The sequence below is a fragment of the Prunus persica genome, chromosome G3 (assembly GCF_000346465.2).
Source record: "Prunus persica cultivar Lovell chromosome G3, Prunus_persica_NCBIv2, whole genome shotgun sequence".
Classification (NCBI taxonomy): Eukaryota; Viridiplantae; Streptophyta; class Magnoliopsida; order Rosales; family Rosaceae; genus Prunus; species Prunus persica.
The window spans coordinates 19,558,072-19,573,857 of record NC_034011.1 but is presented as its reverse complement, the minus strand read 5'-3'; the positions used below and the strand labels follow the sequence as shown (position 1 = coordinate 19,573,857).

The 15,786-nt window shown below is 35.7% G+C and overlaps 1 protein-coding gene across 1 annotated transcript; it reads right to left on the bottom strand.

The window, feature by feature from the left end:
• Nucleotides 1,937–6,046, bottom strand: LOC18782526 (uncharacterized oxidoreductase At1g06690, chloroplastic). The gene is made up of 10 exons (XM_007215521.2): nucleotides 5,437–6,046; nucleotides 4,892–4,983; nucleotides 4,756–4,796; nucleotides 4,458–4,622; nucleotides 4,358–4,380; nucleotides 4,137–4,208; nucleotides 3,785–3,952; nucleotides 2,777–2,859; nucleotides 2,634–2,696; nucleotides 1,937–2,267 (listed from the first exon to the last, which is right to left on the bottom strand). The coding sequence occupies exons 1-10, from the start codon at nucleotides 5,636–5,638 to the stop codon at nucleotides 2,082–2,084; spliced, it is 1,095 nt and encodes a 364-aa protein (XP_007215583.1). The 5' UTR covers nucleotides 5,639–6,046; the 3' UTR covers nucleotides 1,937–2,081.

Below are 15,786 nucleotides of genomic sequence, written 5' to 3'. Positions count from 1 at the left end.
AAAAGTTGTCAAAACTTGTATGATTGTGCTTGGAAAATATATAACTGAGAAGAATATATAGAAAAGATGGTATCTTCAAAGCTTGTTCCAATTGGGATGCAGTGATGATAGGAATTGGACTTGGCATGGATTTGGACAGATACAAAGTAAAAGCACATAAAAGAAGCATGGACCAGGTTTACTCCAATTGTTCACTTGGAAGGAATCTTCCCCAACTGCAAGCCAACCCTTGCCTTATGTGCTGGTGGTAGCAGACTTATTGATCCAAGCTAGAATTTACTGCAGGATGGTGGCCTACAGAATTTGCTAGCAGGTCCTGTTTTATACTTCCTGTTAATCATGATAAGAACTAAAGTGGGTAAAGTCCTCCACTTGAAGGTGTTTTTTGTCCCAAGTTGATTGAGAGATTGTTCTGTGTCATGGTCTTCTTGAAGCACTGGCTGCTACAGTTTTTATGGGTACTCCTCATCTTTAACTCCGAGTGAGCTGGGTTTCAAGATGTGAATTTTTTTTACTCACTGTCGGGCAATGTTTATGCCGGATTGATTATGTTTTCTAGATTTTCTGTATTGCAAGAACCTTCCTTTGGGGTTGTATATATTCTGTTTTTGCCCTGTTTATCAATGAATTTGACTGTTTCACCAAAAAAAAAAAAAAGAAAGAAAAGAGAGAGAGAGAGAGAGAGAGAGAGAGAGAACTAAAGTGGGTCTATCTCCACCTTTAAAAACTTAGCTAAATGGAAAGCCCTAGTCTAAATGAGAAGAGAAGCTGTTGAATTGTTTGAGCAATTCTTGGCATTAATTTGGAGGTGGTAGTTTTTTGGCTGGGGAGACTAGGATCCTGTGCAATGTATAAAGGGGTAGGCTTCATGGGTTGAGCTTGAGGAACTAAACTTGTGTTTATGAACTTTAAATTCATGTCATTTTGGTTTTATAGAGAATATAGCCTCTTAGCCAGCAATGGATAGGGCTGCTATCTAATATGAACCTTTGGCTTTGATTTATTGTCGTTTTCAGTACAGGGGCGGCAAGGCCTACCAAATAACTACTCTCTTAATATCGAATTGGGTCCATGGTTGTGTCTGTAGCTGGAGAAGGCAATTACATGGTCAACTAGGTACCAAAATGCATTTATTCATCCTCCAATCCAATTAATATGTTTGGAATTATGGGCTTATTTTCCGTGCATAAACAAAGAAAGAAGTTAGAAATTGGAAAAAAGAAAGAAAAAAAGGACGAACTAATCTGCAAACGGATTAGATATACCTTAATCCAAATCCGAATTCATTTATAATCGGATTATCAGATTGCACCTATCAATCCATATCCATTACGCATCGGATTTGGATCAGATTGAATTATTATTGGATTTATTTTGAGATGTACAAGAAATCAAAGTTTCATTAGTAGCCTCGTTCTTGTATTGTAATTATCTACTTTTTACATCAAATTTTGATATTTTATCATAAAATTTAGTTTTAAGTGTATTCTTACTAAGTGCATATAAAACTAAAATTACTCATTTACATAGATAAAATATTAATATAAAGCATAGAAAAACTAAATTATACTTCATACTAAGTCGGATCGAATCAACTATAATTCATATCCGGATCCATTTATAATCGAATTATCGAATTTAGAAGTTCAATCCATCTCCTATTAGTTACGTTGGATTCGGATCAAAATCCGATCTATTCACTTAATTCTTGATGCTCTTGTTTTGATCTGGGAAAAACAATTTCAACTTTTGAGGTAGAAAGTGTCTTTATCCAAGTATTCTGTCAATAGTCTTTTTAATAGATTGTAAAGTTGTAAGCTAGTAATACCTGAATAAGAAAACAATTTAGTTTTTCCATCACATCATTTCCATCTGATCAAGCACTTAAAAATTTGTGCTAAGACCAAAATGATAGCGTCTCCAAACAGATCTAAAGTGGCTAAAAATGTGGACAGGATTTAGTTACATTAATGGTCAACCTGCAATCATTCTTATAGAAAACATGATATTTGTATTTGATATGAAGAAGTGTACACATTCTTGTATAGGGGAATTTACAACTCAGATGCTTGTACAAAAATCTATAAGTTTTCAACAGGGAAACCAGTAACGGGTCTTATCTCTGTAGCCAAAGAGCGCAATTCAGCGACTTCTTCATTGTCGAGCTTCCATCCAAGTGCACCGGCAAATTCTGCAGCCTGTTCTGCATTTTTGGCTCCTGGGATTGGCACAACATTATCCTGGGCTATCAACCAGTTTAGGACAACCTGTGCAGAGGAACCCAACTCACATTAAATCCCAGCGAGTTAGAAATTAGATTGCCCAAATATGAATTTCTGCATTCAAGAAATCTTGTCCAAGATATCAATATGTGGGTTTATGATCTTATATGATGGAGAGCATGAAACTACAGAGAGTTGGTCTACATATACTAAAAACAGTGAAACAAAGAGCTCTGTCTTTCCTGCAATTTGGTATCTATCAAGAGTTTGATAATTGTATCCACGTCTAACATGACTTAACTACTAAAATATAGGTATTGCTGGTTACTGTTCAGCCATGCTTCCACGGAAATGACAAAATTGAGGACTTCTAATTGAAAAAGATACAATAGTTAAAGAGCATTAACAAACCTGTGTGTTTGTTTTACTGTACTTTTCTCCTATTTCCTTGATCCGGTTCAGCAGAGGCTGGAGCTGCATATCAAAATGATATTTCAGCAATAAAATTGGAACTTACTGTGTAACTGGCTTTCAAAGTATTGACTATGCTTTACCCTTGTAAGAAATTCAGGAGTATAAATCTGTCTTCGAGGGCCGGTGGGAGGATTTTCAGGTGTATACTTTCCTGTAAGAGCACCTGCATATGTATAAATAGTAGAAATTTCAATATTCTCAATCTCTTTCACACCAGGATCAGACAGAAAAACTTGGCTTCTGCGGAAACCAACCTACTAAGATCTGAGATTAAAGGCTGTAATCATTGTAACCAGGGTTGTGCAGAGATTACAAGTGATAATATAAGACCTCAACAGACATCTTTTATCAAGAATTCACATATTTTTTGTTTCAGACTAACTGCATGCCCTTTTATTACTAAAAACTGTCCAATTTCTTACCTAATAACAAACTGTGCATTCTATAAAAAAAATAAAAAATAAAAAATAAAACTGTGCAATGGGCGGATAACCCAGCTGTTTTTCACTTGTTACAAGGTACTGGTTTGGTGAAATATGAGTTTAAATGTAGAAAAGCAGATATACAAACACCTCCATTTTCTTAGATATTTCACTTTAAAGGTTTTACCAAGCAAGATTACCACTTATCCAAAAATAGTTGAATTCAAGAATAAGCAAGACACAGTAAGATTTTAAAAAATGCACGAGAAAGAGAGAATTTTACTTCTTCACTGTTTCTTTTAGGAGCCAGAACTAGTCTATCACACAATATAGAAGAAATAAGCTCATAATGTTGAAGTTAAGAACTGCTTGAAAAGGAATGCTCAAAATTCAGAATCAGGGGATCGGTGACAAAAGTGAGCAAGCCTGCTTTCTCCTAACTCAGCAATGATTTTTGTTTCCATTGTTTATACCCTTCTTAAGTTAAAACAAAAGATAACAATAGGATGAACTTAAGCCCCAATTTCTGAAGATTGCTCAGAGAGGTCTTGAATACTGTAAATTGAAAAAATATTATACCTTCTAAAAATGATTTTATTAATTCTTAAGCTAAGATATTGAATGAAAATGAAAATAGATTAAGAAAATACAAGGTTCCAACTTCACCTTGAGCAATAGGCGAATAGGCAATCAAAGTGATCCCAAGTTCATCACAGGTAGACTTTACTCCCTTCTCCTCCGGTGCCCTGTATATGAGGCTGTAATTCACTTGGTTTGATGCTAGTGGGATACCTCTCTTTTGAAGTTTCTTGTGTGCCTCACGCAATCGCCTTTCTGCAATAAAGATCTTTGTGCATCATGTTCAGATTAGTTGAGGAGGGGATCCATTTTTGTAAATTTCTTTCTCGATGTGTCAATATATTCTGTACTTACTTAAAACAAAGAAGAAAAAAGAAAGAAAGATAAAGGACATGTTTCGAACAGCTGACCATAATTAGATAAAAGGATAGATTTGTACCGCTATAGTTTGAAACACCAACAGCCTTCACAAGGCCTTGTTCAACAGCATCTCCAAGACCATCAAGATACCCTGAAATATGATTTTTCCAGAGACGCCTCTTTAGAAACAAAAGGTGATTATTATATATAGCCATCTATTTACATTAGCTAGACAGAGAATTATTCTATGAAAAAAATGGTGTTATATATAAACAAAGTAAATTTAGTTATGAAAACAACCTTCATTTCCCCATATTCCAGGCCTGAAAATCAACACAAAACACTTGATTAGTTATTGTAGTTACATTAGCAGAATGACACCCTGACGTAAAGGACATACCAATGGAGTTGATACAGTTCTACTGAAGAAACTCCAAGGCGACCGAGGGAATCCTTAAGGGCAGTAATGACACTCTGACGACCCAGCCTCCATGGCAGAGCTGCGAATTTGGTTGCAATAGCAACCTCCACTCCTGGATCCTTTTCTTTCCTTTCCTTGACAAATCTGTGTAAAATTCAGTGGAAGTTATATAACTAATGTTCTCAAAATACAGAAATTAACCATGATTAGCCTTACTCTTTGTTGACTAGAAAGTAGAATGAGCCGCTATAAAAAAAAAATATATCCCAGTACGTACCTTCCTAGAAGAGTTTCAGAATTTATAGCACCAAAAGAAGCCTGCAAGAGTGAACAGTAATTTTTTTGTTTACACTGATAAAACTTTATGGCATATGTTTGAGAGGAACAAAGGAAATATAGGGCGCTTTTCCTACCCTGGAGCCATAAACTTCAGCAGTATCAAAGAACGTTATACCAGCATCAACACTGACATCAAAAGCAGACTTAGCAGCCTTCATCTTCCTATCTGCAATTTACACAAAACATATTGCCATATTGAACACAATTGAATAATTTCCACTTTCCAATATACCTAAGCATTTCATAATCTTAACAACAAAGCTGCCAATACAACCAATTCAGAAAGATATTGAATTTTAAGATTTATTGCCCCACCTAAAAAACCCATCAAACAACCAACAAGAATTTCCATTGCATAAGGTTGAATCATACAAATATAGCTCACTTCCTCTCGTGTACAGTTTGAAGCTGATGATGGCTTTACATTGTAATTGCAGGTGTAAAAAGTGAAGCAAAATTAAAAACACTTCCCCAAATGATAAAAGTGAAAATAGAAAAGACATAATGGCTCAAAAACTCTGAAAATCTCATCTGAAACAAATATACCCACAATTATAACCAAAATAAAGCATCAATTTGAAAAGGGATTCTCAGTTTTTCAATCATTTCCGCAACTTACCATCCCATTCGAAGTTGTTCCAATAACTGGTGTCCCCCCATGACCAAGCTCCAATCCCAAGCCTTGTCACCTTCAAATCAGAACCCCCCAGTTTCACCTTATCATCCTCTGTGGTCACATTTTCAGAAGCAACAGCTCTAATCTTATGAACTCTCCTGTGACTAAAAACAGAAAAGCATGCACTGCTCACATGCATAGCCATGATTTCTTTCCCTGGAGCTGCTGAGTTCAAGAAAAAAGAAAACAATCTAAAACAAGAAATGGGTTGTTGTTGCTGATATTGAAGAAGTTTCAGCTCAAAACAGAACTAAATTGCCAGAATTCTGGCAGAAGCCCCCCAAGAATTTTGGAAATGCAAGACAGAGACTTGTGAAATTAATGAACTTGTCAAAGAGAAGTGACTCAAATGAGGAAAGAGATAGTTGGTATTGGTTGAAGCAGCATGGAAGATTGAATTGAACAGTAGAGACCAAACCATTTGGTGGGCTAAAAAGAGTGAGAAGAAACATGGTCCTCAGAAGGTACACGTCAGCTGCTCTTTCCAGGTCCCAGAAACTGAGGACGAGGACGGCTGGATTTGCATGAACCATCAGCTTCAAGTGATGAAACAGAAATCACATGGTCTGATTTGACGATAATTTTGCCTGCTGAGCCGACCTAAAAAAGACTAATTGGGTCTGGATTTTCTAAGGTAAGCTGCAGGATTTAGTTACAGGTTGACTGTTCGACCCCGAGATTAACGGTCAGATTCAGTTGCTCATTTAGGAAATGTCAATTGGGCCCTTCTATACCTTGTGTAATGTAACAGAATCCCAGTTCTCACTATAATTAATGGGGCAACTTTAAAAGAAGAATGGAGAAAAACTGGATCATGTGTACAATGTGAAGCCCATTTCTTGCCGCTCGTGTGCAGGAAGGGTAGAGGGTTATAATGAGGGGGTGGGGTCTTTAGTAGCAATCCGATTTAATGTAGAGTTATTATTGAACTGTTGGATTGAACTCTCTCATTGTAACTCCTCGTTATAAAAACTTCATTTTCTTTCAAAATGGAAATATATTGGAAAATTCTAACCCGGCCCAAGAATCTTTCTGAAATTTAGACCCCAATTAGTTGAGTAGGCAAGGCATTGTCATTTTTGTTTCTGTCAGTGATAATATAATTGGTCATGTTGGAATTAGACATGTGGTTAGAGTACATGAAAAATATAATTGAGCCCATAGCTTGGTATTTAAAAAGACCTTTCAATGAATGATCTTTCGTGCTATATTTCTGAATTGAACAAGCTACCATTTGAAAGACAAACTAAAGGTGATTTAATTATTGACGAATAGTAGCTAAACTCATTGCAATATGGATTGGTGTACCTACCACAAGAGACGCGCGTGCGCGCACATACACATATATCTTTCGAAACAACATTGATAGGTGTTAAGGTTTATTAATTGATATTGATTATTATAGCAATCACTATCCCGTATCTATGCTGAGGTTCTTTGATAAAATATCTTAATCTTACTGAGCTTTCTTGCCTCACAGACTCAGAATATGCATGGTTATTCGGCCTTTCAAAATGAAGTGGTTTATTATATTGGTGGCCCTATACATTAAAAACTTAAAAAACAAGACAAGCAGATAACTTCGGATTTTGTAATGAACTTTAAGCTTAGATTAATATTCAGTCAACGTACTATTAAAAACAAGACAAGCTAGCAGAGGGAGTCGAGAAACTTGTTTTTCTCTTTTGTTCTAATAGTACTCGATTTGAAACTCCTTAAAAACAAAAAACAATCTTTAACTGAGACAACTAGTGCCAAAGCACAACATTGTTCAACTAGTGTGTCAAAGCTCACTCCTAGGAGGCTGGGAAGTGCCTCAAATTCTCTCAATGCCAATAAACATATATATAGCTATGCGGCTGGTGCAACACTGCCCGCATCATCGTCGTCGTCGTCGTCATCATCATCCCAATCATTCTTCCGGTGAACATGAAACTGTGTCTTGGACAGCTCCTCCTTTTTAAAAACCAACTTGGAAGCAGCAAGTAACTGTTTGCTATTGACACTCACCATTGCAACTGACATATATAAAATAGGGTTTATATAGAAAAAAGAAAAAGAAAAAGGACCTGCTTACCTAAGAAATTGACCAAAGAAATTAAATAAGCATGCAGTGTGTATGCGGAAGCTAGTTGCAGACTGCACCAGTACATGTCTGCATATTTATAATAGGGAAAGGGATAATATCATCATATTGGCATATGCAAATTCTTATTCCATATCCTTTCCAACAGACATGTTGCTTTCTTCTGCGATCTCTGTAATTTGTTTGAGATCTTGATATTGGACACGTTGACATGAAAAGGGCAACGAAATTTGGCGCTAACAGGAGGGAGCGATGACATGGCAGGGCTGCCCTCCATACGTTTTTCCTAGTGGGATGTAGGTCTGTCGACGTATGCTAGGCTCATGGCAAGTGCCTGCGCTGCGCATTCGGTATGTGGGATCAACAGTCCATGCACGCTCTCAGGCTCCACTGTCACCTCCAGCTCGTCTGCCACGCTGGATATTACGTACCCCTTTTTCTAAAATATTCATTGTGGTTTGTATTTTGGAGATTGAACCCAACGTATTCAAATTTTTCTTTGGAAATCACTATATATATGTATACCAATTTCTTTTTGGGTGAAATTTTGGGCTCATTTGATGTCTAGCGAGGGTTGGATATGATAACTTCCTATATTTTAAGTATGTTAGAGCATCTACAATGGGGAGGTGTAAAGCCACTTTTACATCTCCTTTACACCTTCAGGAGATGCAAATATCATTTTTGCTCCAATGAGTTGGATGCAGATTCAAAGATGTAAATCCGATTTTCTTGTATTAATTCAATTTTTGTGTCAAATTTTTTTTTAATGTTAATATTTTGGGGTTAATTTTGTGTGTGTTAGGTTTAATTATTTTTTCTGAACAAATCGACTTAAAAATTTTAAAATTCTGATAAGATATAATTTCATTCAATATGATGTAAATAAAATTAATATGAATCGTCAGTTTTGATATGAATTTATTCTTCACCATTGATCAGTGCAATTATTAGTTTCATATTTCAATTTGAATGAAATATGGCCATATATTAGAGATTTGTTGGAGAAGAACTTCCACGCCATGAGCCTACCATTTTAATAACTTCCCCATCTTTTAGCTTTCCTCTCTCTTCTCTCTTGGCTTTTATGTTACGGGACCAACTTGGCTGGGTGTAAAATTAGATGTACATTTTTGTATCTTTTTTTCTCATCTCATGGTTGTGATGTACATTTATAGCCATATATACCTCCCCATTGCAGGACATTCCGGCAACCAAATGTGTATATTTGACATACACCTCAATATACACCTTACCATTGTGGATGGTCTTATAGGAAGAAATGAAAAACCCATGGTCATGTTGAAGGTAAAAAATAGATTACTCATGAAGAAAACTTATTTGTAAAGGACCCACTAGTAGTGGTTTGGATCACAAAAAAGGTCTTGGGTTCGAGTCCTAACATCCATGTAGTGTGTGTAAGTTTAATATGTTAATTATCGTCCCTTTCAATAGGAAAGGTCCTAAAAAAAAATTTAAAAAAAATGAAGAAAACTTATCCCATAATCCCCACAAAATGGTAGGATAGCAACATTTTATAAATTATCCTTCCTAATCGCCCCCAAAATGAAAAATCATTCACCGACCTTCATTTCCTCCTTTAACAACATATCTTAGATTAATGACTTTTCCAATCCAATACAATCCTAGCTAGTCATCAAATTTTTTTTTTACATTCCTATTGACACTTCTTTTTTATGCATGCATATATTCTTATTATATGACTATATATGGTTAATCAACCCACATATACTTTTGTTCAAATTGTATGAGATGGATTAGGTGGAATGGTGTGTTTAGAGATCTCAAGCTTTTGTAAGTTTCATGAGAAAAAAAAAAATAAACTTAGATTCTGTTAGAGCATGATGATAGGATTATAGCAAGTCTCATAAATATTAGATATTGCCTTAGCTAGTTGTTATATGTGAAAGAAAAGGGCATATAACAACAAAAGCAATTAGATTATCTTCTGACTCTGAAATATAGCTAGGTTAATATTCTCCTATAAGTTCTTGATGTATTTTTGGTGTTACTAATCGATACGATGACGATCGAGGCAATATACACTATGCCAAAAATTGAAAACAATGACGGTGGAAAACCGTCGTGGTTCAAGGTGAAAAAGCAATGTCTACTCTACCGACATGGTTTAAAAACCTTAACCACGACGGTGATTCACCACCGTGCAATATATTAATCCACGTCGTTTTTTGTCCAAAGGCAACTTCGTTCGAGTTCCATTAGAAGAAAAATCGATGCTTAAAACAACATTCTATGTCCCTATATCTTAAAAAGCGTCATAGGAAGTATTATCCCACGTCACTTTTTTAAAATAAAATAGACGTTTTTGAATAACAGCTACGTCAAGTATTACTTGAGAAGCGATGTGGTATGTGTCGTAGACGTAGTATGAATCTTACAATGTCAAATTGATAATAAAAATGGACGTAGTTCTAGACTTACTACGTCTATATTTTAAAAATAAATTTGACGTGTCATCCTTATTTCTACTTACACTTATTTCTACGTTGCTATTTTAAGGTAAATCGTAGTTTTATTTTGGATTTGCATATTGGGAAGATGATTTTATACCTCTGTGGAACAAGAAACCCACCCATGTTTACATACAACCTGGATATTGAGGTCCAAATGGACTATTCATACTCAAAAACCTGCATTTTTCATAAAAGCTTAAGATACATCTTACTTTAACAATTCTGTCATAGTTCAAAACCCTACCACATTTATACAACATATAGTGTTACTCCATGATGACTACATATAGGTAGGCTAACTATCGATAGCCAAAATTCACAAAATAGTGACTAGGGCTAACTATTTATAGCCAAAATTCACAAAATAGTGACTAGGTAACTACATATATAGCTAGTACATGCGATGACTCACAAATTCTACCCATTCATTTCTCAGTTCATCAAGTTGTTGTTGGGTGTATGTGCTATTTCCCTTCTCCCACTGCAAAAGACGAGAGATAATAGACCAATATATTATTTCATCAACTTTGAAGTCACATAAACTACAATTAAAACTTCAATTCATGTTTTACCTTTTCACCAAACTCTAAGTTTATAAATCTGTAGCATCCCTCTCTGCTTTCTGAGCCTGCATAGAAGATAAAAATGTTCTCAAATTACTGTAAAGTGCAAAAGACAACAAGAACAAGGAGCAATCCAACCCAAATACCTGAATGACAATAGTATTTCTTGGCAGCTCACTAATCCTATCGCATGAATCTTCACATAACAGAAATTTAGATCTTTTTATGTCGATTTAATGCTCTAAAATGACCTACAAACTTAATAACCATGAAAATTTGCAGTCCAAGATCATGCTCTTGCTTGAGGTAACTCACCTCAAGCAATATTGGCAAAGTGAAGCAACAAATAATGAACTATTATTTATCGGGCTCACAGAATAGTTGAAAAGAACAAGCATAACAAGCTGCGCCTTAGCATATTATTAGTACAAAGTGTACCAAACACAAAGTATACATACATTCAACGAATTTCAGAATACATGAAAAAGGACAAGGCTATGCAACTATGCAGCTATGCAGTCATAAAAGGAAGAAAATTTAATTACCCTTTTGATGCGGACAAAAGTAAAGCAAGGAAAGCACTTTCTTCAACTTGTTTTCAATATTCCCAGCTAGCCTATATGGCAACTTTGTATAAAGCAATAAACGTACCGAAGCTCCTCTAGCCATTGTTCTCCAAGCTGAAGTTATGATCACAGATTCACAACCCTCAAATTAAAATTTCAGCAGTTCTCCACAAATCAATACCTTATTTGTCTCAAATTTCAAAATGAACTTAATGTAACGAAAGGTAGCGAATGACGTTCGCTGCAAAACAAGTGAACCTGAATCTATCAAGCACCAAACCTCACATATTTCAAACTATTTCAAGAAAAATAAACCCAAGAAATCAGAAAAACCCTAGCAGACAAGATAACCAAATATAATTAAGAAGGAAAAAAACACAGTACTTACATTTTCTAAACTCAGTTCACGGATTTTATGCTCAGCTATAGTAATGGAAAATGAATTAACATAAATCCATGCTTGAGCATAATACAAAACTGAAAGGGGGAAATTGAAATGATCAAGAAGATAATTAACTCTATAAAGAAATCCTTTAAAAGATCCATGTTCTTCAGTTGCCATGATATATTAATGGATGGACTTACGGGGAGATAGACATAATTAATAGAGAGAGAGAGAGATTGATATTACGTACTCCGAATAAGTAGATATCACTAATTATTATTAAAATTTAATATTGCAGCATGCTGCCATACATGATCTCAGTAATCATATACAAGTAATATTTTTCTCTTTCTGGCCCTTTGCAAAATAAAAAGAAGCTGTCCAACTCATGATGAGGATGATATAAGGGGAAGAGCACCCCAGACAACCAAAAGTCGTAAAACATAGACACCTGAATTCTTCCTCCTCTTCTTCTTCTTCTTCTTCTTCTTTTTTCTCAGATGGCTCTGGTGCGTATGACTGTATAAGCACACCGGAGGTATCTTTTGCTTATTTAAATTGCATGCATACACCTAATATTATGGTATGCTACAAAATAGTTGCCCTATGAATATAAATTTATAACATGCAGCTGATTCTTTACAATATATATATATATATATATATTGCCAAATGTTCTGTTCAGCTCAAGTTGATGAAAGTATCAAAGCTTAAGCCACTCTTATTCATAAACACTATGAATCTATGATAACTATGCTGCTGGCGCCACATCTCCTCCATCATCGTCGTCATCATCGTCGTCCCCATCATTTTCTGTATAAAGAGAGAGAGTTGGGACTTGGTCCTCATTCATAACCAACTTGGAAAAGCCAGGTTTCTTGCTGGTAAAAATCACCATTTGGGAACAGAAATGAGCGAAAGATCGATATACCTGTATATTTGAGAAATCAATTAGTGGTTTTTAATTCATGAAACTCAAGTCCTTCCCCTCTTTATAGACTCATAAAGATAAGACGCAGGAGCAGTGGAGGAGCCACTCCTAGGCCAGGAGTGGCCCTGAGCCCTCCATTTTTTTGATCCCTTACAACTTACTAATAGACAACTTGTAATTTTAATTAATGGCCCCTTTAAAAATAATTAGACATGACTAATTTTGAAAAATTTAGTTCTAACATGCGTTTTGAACACTTGTATGTATTTGATATACTTGTGTTTTCTATCTCGACCCCCTCAATCTTACAATTCTAGCTCCGCCCCTGCGTAGGAGAGATTCTCAGCTTCACATCATAAGATATCATGTCTTTAAGGATTGTGGATATGCGGATTGATATTGTAGATATCTACGAAAATGTATCGTCGACTACATATATGCATCTGTGTACGTATATATAGATAGATATACATATGTGTGTGTGTGTATATGCATAAGTATAATGTATTTGTTAAACATCACTACTTTATAATACACCAAATTCAAGTTTTGGTATCATCATTGCATAAAAGATATGAACCGAGCAATCTCTAGTTTTAAGGGTTAATACCAATAATATACATATATACATGCATAAAAAAGAAAAAGGCAATTGCTAAGTTTTCTTCTAGTTTGGAACCCTTTCAAAATGTGGATTTCAATATTTCACAACATAATATTTTGTGTGTTTGAATCATAATTCATATATATGTATGGAAAAATAAACAGAAACAGATATGTGTGTGTGTGTGTGTGTGAAGGTGTGTGTCCAAGCCATGTTCGATTCTAAAAGAGATTAGCTTTTAATTGATGTCCCATACATGTCTATGGTGCTGTACATGCACAGAAGAGGTAGTAGCTGATGACATGTAGGTATATATACATGCGTCTGCAGACATAAATATACGTCTTTCAGACATACATGGTTTGCAGACACGAATATATCGCCGTATATACATCAATCTTTCAAACGTTTCCCTGCCCTCTATAGGTAGGTTCTAAACTTCTAATTAACCTCTGAGTAATTAAGATTATATATACGTATCATCTAATGACAGTTCTCAACTTGTAATTATTCCAAAACTTGTTCTTTTCCCTTTGGAAAATAAACATTCAAAGAAGATATCTGTGTGTATTATATACATGTTACATGCCTCTTGAGGATTATGAGAAGGCAGAGATTATTCAGAGAGAATCTTGTATGTATAATGAGTGAAAAGGAGAGAAAGGGAGGTGATATATATATATATATATAATAAGGTAGCTCCACACATTTGTGCTAAAAGGCAGGTGAGGGCCCGCTACGTGAGCTAAACTCATGGAAGGTGGCTGCATTGCACATTCCAAGCATGGAATCAGCAGTCCATGCACGCTCTCTCGAGCTCTCTCCTCATGTCCACTCCACACACACAGGTGGCTCTAGATATTATATATACATTTCTATATATATATATATATATATGCAGGTGTATGTATATCTTGATATTTTTGGTCCTCTTTTATTCACAACCATCCATGCAATCGATATCGCCTTGAAAATACACATACGACTTTTATAGATGCAACGTACTTCATTCTATAGCCACAGATGTTTTGTGAAACCTGCAGGCCAATCACTGTTAATTAAACATGTTCATGCATGATTTAGGAAGTCTAGCTCTAATTAATTATTTGTGCATATGCTCTGCACTCATGATTTAGCTGAGGTGGGATTCATATCGACACGTTATGTCGATTATTTATCATGCTATTGATGGTTCGATATTGATGTCGATACAGATTCGCCCAAGTTATAATTAATACAAAGAGTTTAAAAATAAAGTATAGTTGTTTTTTCATTTTGGTCTATATATAGATTAATGATTAGAGAAATATACACAATACCACTTGCTAATTGCCGACTTCAACTCGACTATTTAATCAGCAGAAGCAAACAATATGTACTTGAACATCATGTGAAAGTACTGTGTTAGATTTGGATCCGCGCCTTACTGAGAATCCCACATGATATAGAGTCACTGCTCATACTGGCTGCAGGCTGTCGCTTGTTAATTATTTTGTCGATGTTCCAAATACAAAAATATAAGATCTGGTTTGTGTTTGCCATCTAACATATCTTCACCAAATCGCACATGTCAGAGAAACAAACAAAAAAGTGGTGACCAGTTGACCACATGGTTACCTCACAAATATTCGACTGACTCCAGAAAGAAACAAAAAAGTGATGACCAGTTGACCACATGGTTACCTCACAAATATTCGACTGACTCTAGTACTTAGGGGTCGTTTGGTACGACGGACTGTCATGAACTGGATTAAATCCTAAGACTGTCTTGGATTAATTCGGATTGGACTAAGCTGGATTAAGTACTGACCTACGTTTGGTGCTGTGTCGGACTAAGAAGCTAGATTGTAAAATAGTGAAGACCTATGTTTGGTGCTGTGTCGGACTAAAAAATAATTCTTGTAATATTTAAATTTAATTGAATATTTTGACTTAAAAAATATTTATATTTAATTAGGGATATTTAATTGGGGTTGATGTGTGAATTTTTTTTTAAATTAATTTTTTATTTAAAAAATAAAAAAACCATTATCTCGTTCTTTCCTTCTTCCTTCCTCCCTCTCCTTCTGCCTTTCTTTCCCGTCTGTCTTCCTCTCTCTCTGGCTGTGTCTTTCTTTCCAGATTTCCAAAGAGAAAATTAGAATAAACCCAACTAACCCCACACCACAACTTTTGACAAACCACACCACAAAATTAAAATTAAAAAAATACCAAAACACAATTGGGATCTTTTTGATCCCTTCCTTCTTCCTGGTAGCATACCCTGCGAATCCAGTAACCATAATAAGGTCCCTGCTTGCTTTGTTTTTGTAATTCCTTCTTCTCAAAATCATAAAAGGGATATGAGGGATTGGTATCATCGCAATCAGTGGAATAGTCGACCCATTTTCTTACACAAGCATTTCTGTACTCAGATCGGCAGGTATGGAGGTCTTTCCCAACCTCAAGCCCACCGGCGACTAGCTCCACATCCTTGTTGCTAACGGAAACGGCACCATCGAATTCGAGGATCTACTCACCGCCATCTTGCCCGACATGAACGAGGAGGATCCTCATCAACCAGGAGCAGCTCATGAAGGTCGCTGTGTGGGTTGAACTCGATGTTTCAAAATAGCACGCTCGCTATTTTGCGAACTGCTTTTCATCCTCGCAGTATTGGACGA